Below are 2,973 nucleotides of genomic sequence, written 5' to 3'. Positions count from 1 at the left end.
TAAAACTTAAGTGATAAATCTTTTCAAAATAATTTGTTTACTATACATAATAACATCAACATTTAACCCAAGAAAAAACACTTTCTTTTCCCCTCCAAAAAAAAAAAGATAACTTTAAATTGTGATATCCAAGAGTTTTGTAGAAGATGAAGGTGGTCTGAGGGTGTTCTTAGGAGCACTTATCCAAGGGCTACCTGCAACTGCAAACCTCCATAATGCCTCAACATCTTCAGGCAAAGCATAATCTATCCCCACACGTGGGCCCACTACCATCTCCTCCACTTTCATTTCCGGCCCATCCAACAATTCCAGACCACCTAAAACATTATTTCAAATTTCATTCCATTTATCCAAATAAATAAATATATAAAATAAATAAACTTAGGATCAATTGTTACCAGGAGCAAAGAGAGCATGACTACTCCATTCTTTAGAAATCCCAAGTGCTTGACCCACCTTAATAAAGTCAACACATGGAATCGGTTACGGGTAAAGTGACTAAATGGGCAATGAAGTTGTAATAACGGGTTAGTGTCTTAACACATTAAGCCATGTTTCTTTTTTGGCTTAACCCATTAAGTCATTGTGTCCAGACAAAGTAAAAAAAAAAAAAAGCAAAATGTATAAGTGTATTTATCTGCACTTAATAAGAACAGAAAAAGGCCATAATTTGAGTCTGACCTTGCCGGGCCCCGTAAGAAGAATTGGCTTCTCAGTATCCAAACCCCGACGTTGTTTGATAGTCTCCAATCCTGTTAATTCATATCATCAATTTATTCATTTTAAAAAAAAAAAAAAAATTAAAAAATTGATACAAGTTCTGTTACAAATTTACTAATCTTTATATGTTTGTAATGTGGGTAATAGAAAATAACAGAGTTATATTATACAAGAATAGAGTACCAGTGACAGGAGCACAAGAACGTATCAAGACAGCTGACCCAATTCCTTCTTTGTCAGCCACAACATTGAGCATGGTATGCAGACCATAGCAGAGATAAACATAAGCATGCCCTCCCGCTCCAAACTATGCAATTTTATAAAAGAAAGAATAAGCATAGAGTGAAAAAGATCAAGAGTGGAGAGCAAAAGAATGGTTTTATGATCTTACAATAGGAGCAGTTCTTGGTGTAATGCCAACTCGACCATGACAAGCCGAATCGTTAGATCTATACGCCTCTACCTGTCAGTGCCAAGTTCATAATTAATTGATTTTACCAATTATTACTTTCATAAACACATGCAAATACATCGAATATTGATTAATCATCAATCAATATGGATGCATCAGACACTGATTACTCTAAACCCTAATTGATGTTACAAATCAGGGGACTTTGATTAATCTAAGCTCTTCTGCATATTCACAATTGATTAAGAAGAATATGTAAATTTCAAGTTTCTACCTCTGTAATCTGGAGAACAACGTCATCTCTCCTCAGATACTTGCCAAGCAATCGAGGTGCAAGATCAAGGGCGTCGATTTGGTAAAATTCAAGACCCAGTATTGGGGCTTTTTCCAACAAAAATGTGGGTTTTGATTCTTCTGAATGAAGACCGGGTTGGGTTAGGGCTTTTTGCTTCATTGTTCTAGGTTTTGTCTTTGATTTTGGCTTCAAATTTGGTTTGATCTTAAGAATTGAAGGTTTGGGATCTTTCGTGGAGCAATCTACAGGCTTTAAGGGTTTAACAACTCGATTGAACCGTTGGGTGATTTTCATTTTGACATCAATTTAGGGCTTTTGATTGATTTTGCAGCGAGGTAGAGGACCACACCCGGAGTATTTATTTGATATGGTACACGTGGAGAGAATAAACGTATAAAAAGCTCCAAAATATCAATTTATTTCAAACTTTTTTCTTTATGATGATTAGTAATTAGTAATTTTAATTTTATCCAAAAATACAAAAGTTAGATTTTCGTCAACCCCAACCCAGGCATGCCAATCGAAAATATATATACACTAGGGTGGCTACTGGTATGGTCTTAAAACGTTGACACAATAGGAACATCACCCTAGCTACACACATCGTGGTTGTATGTTGAGCCTTCAACATTGCTCCACACATGAAAAAAGGAAACTGTCATGACTGTTTGGTCAAACGGTTTGATTTTAAAAAATAATTAGTTTTTTTAACCTATAAAGACATTTCATTCTTCGTTTTTTTACATTATTTTATTCAGTTTCACAACTTCAAAATTCAAAAAACTAAGCAACACCCAAACACCTTCCACCAAAACCAAACCTACACCCGAACACAAACTTTCCTATGAGATTCGCTCCAAAATATAACGATGGTTATATTAACCTATTAAATACCCAAGGTTCGCCGTAAGTATGATACAAACAAACTTATTTCAATCTCACCTCATCTCCGATTAAACGTCCTTCACTATCATACTTCCAATAAATTGTTTATGGACACCAACCAAATTCCCAACAAAGCGTTTATTTATATGTAATGTCTTTATTTTCAATTATCATGATATGTTTTTTTAATATTATATGATTTATTTTTATAATTTTTGAAAAAAAGAAAAACTCGAAAAAACAGAAAAAAATGACATGGATATTAAAGTGGTGTGGTGAGTATTTCGTAGTCTTCGAGCTACCGAGACATATCATTCCATGTTTTTTTACATTATTTTTTTCTCTCTCTATTTTACACAGTTTCACAACTCCAAAATTCAAAAAATTAAGCAACACCCAAACACCTTCCACTAAAACCAAACCTATACCCAAACACAACCTTTCCTATGAGTATTTCGTAGTAAATATGGTATGATGTCGATAGTGACATGACATATGAGGCGACAAAAATTTGATGGGAGGAGGTAACCCATACCCACGAGCCTCAACTATCTATTTACATGAGATGATTGACACTAGATATAATGCTAACAGACTAACAATTAGTAACGAGCAATAAAGCCATCTAGAGAAAGTAATAGTACAACTTTACAAACGTAAA

General features: G+C 34.3%; 1 protein-coding gene across 1 annotated transcript; it reads right to left on the bottom strand.

Annotated features, from left to right (window-relative positions):
- Positions 1-1,807, bottom strand: LOC145112611 (DNA-3-methyladenine glycosylase (MAG)). Its single transcript, XM_079048755.1, has 6 exons — positions 1,407-1,807; positions 1,112-1,183; positions 904-1,027; positions 682-752; positions 399-456; positions 1-317 (listed from the first exon to the last, which is right to left on the bottom strand). The coding sequence occupies exons 1-6, from the start codon at positions 1,719-1,721 to the stop codon at positions 115-117; spliced, it is 843 nt and encodes a 280-aa protein (XP_078904881.1). The 5' UTR covers positions 1,722-1,807; the 3' UTR covers positions 1-114.
- Between the last annotated feature and the right edge of the window lie 1,166 nt (positions 1,808-2,973).

Source organism: Lactuca virosa, chromosome 5 (genome assembly GCF_052849685.1).
Source record: "Lactuca virosa cultivar CGN04683 chromosome 5, Lactuca_virosa_CGN04683_v6, whole genome shotgun sequence".
Classification (NCBI taxonomy): domain Eukaryota; kingdom Viridiplantae; phylum Streptophyta; class Magnoliopsida; order Asterales; family Asteraceae; genus Lactuca; species Lactuca virosa.
This window is presented reverse-complemented; position numbering and strand designations above follow the sequence as displayed.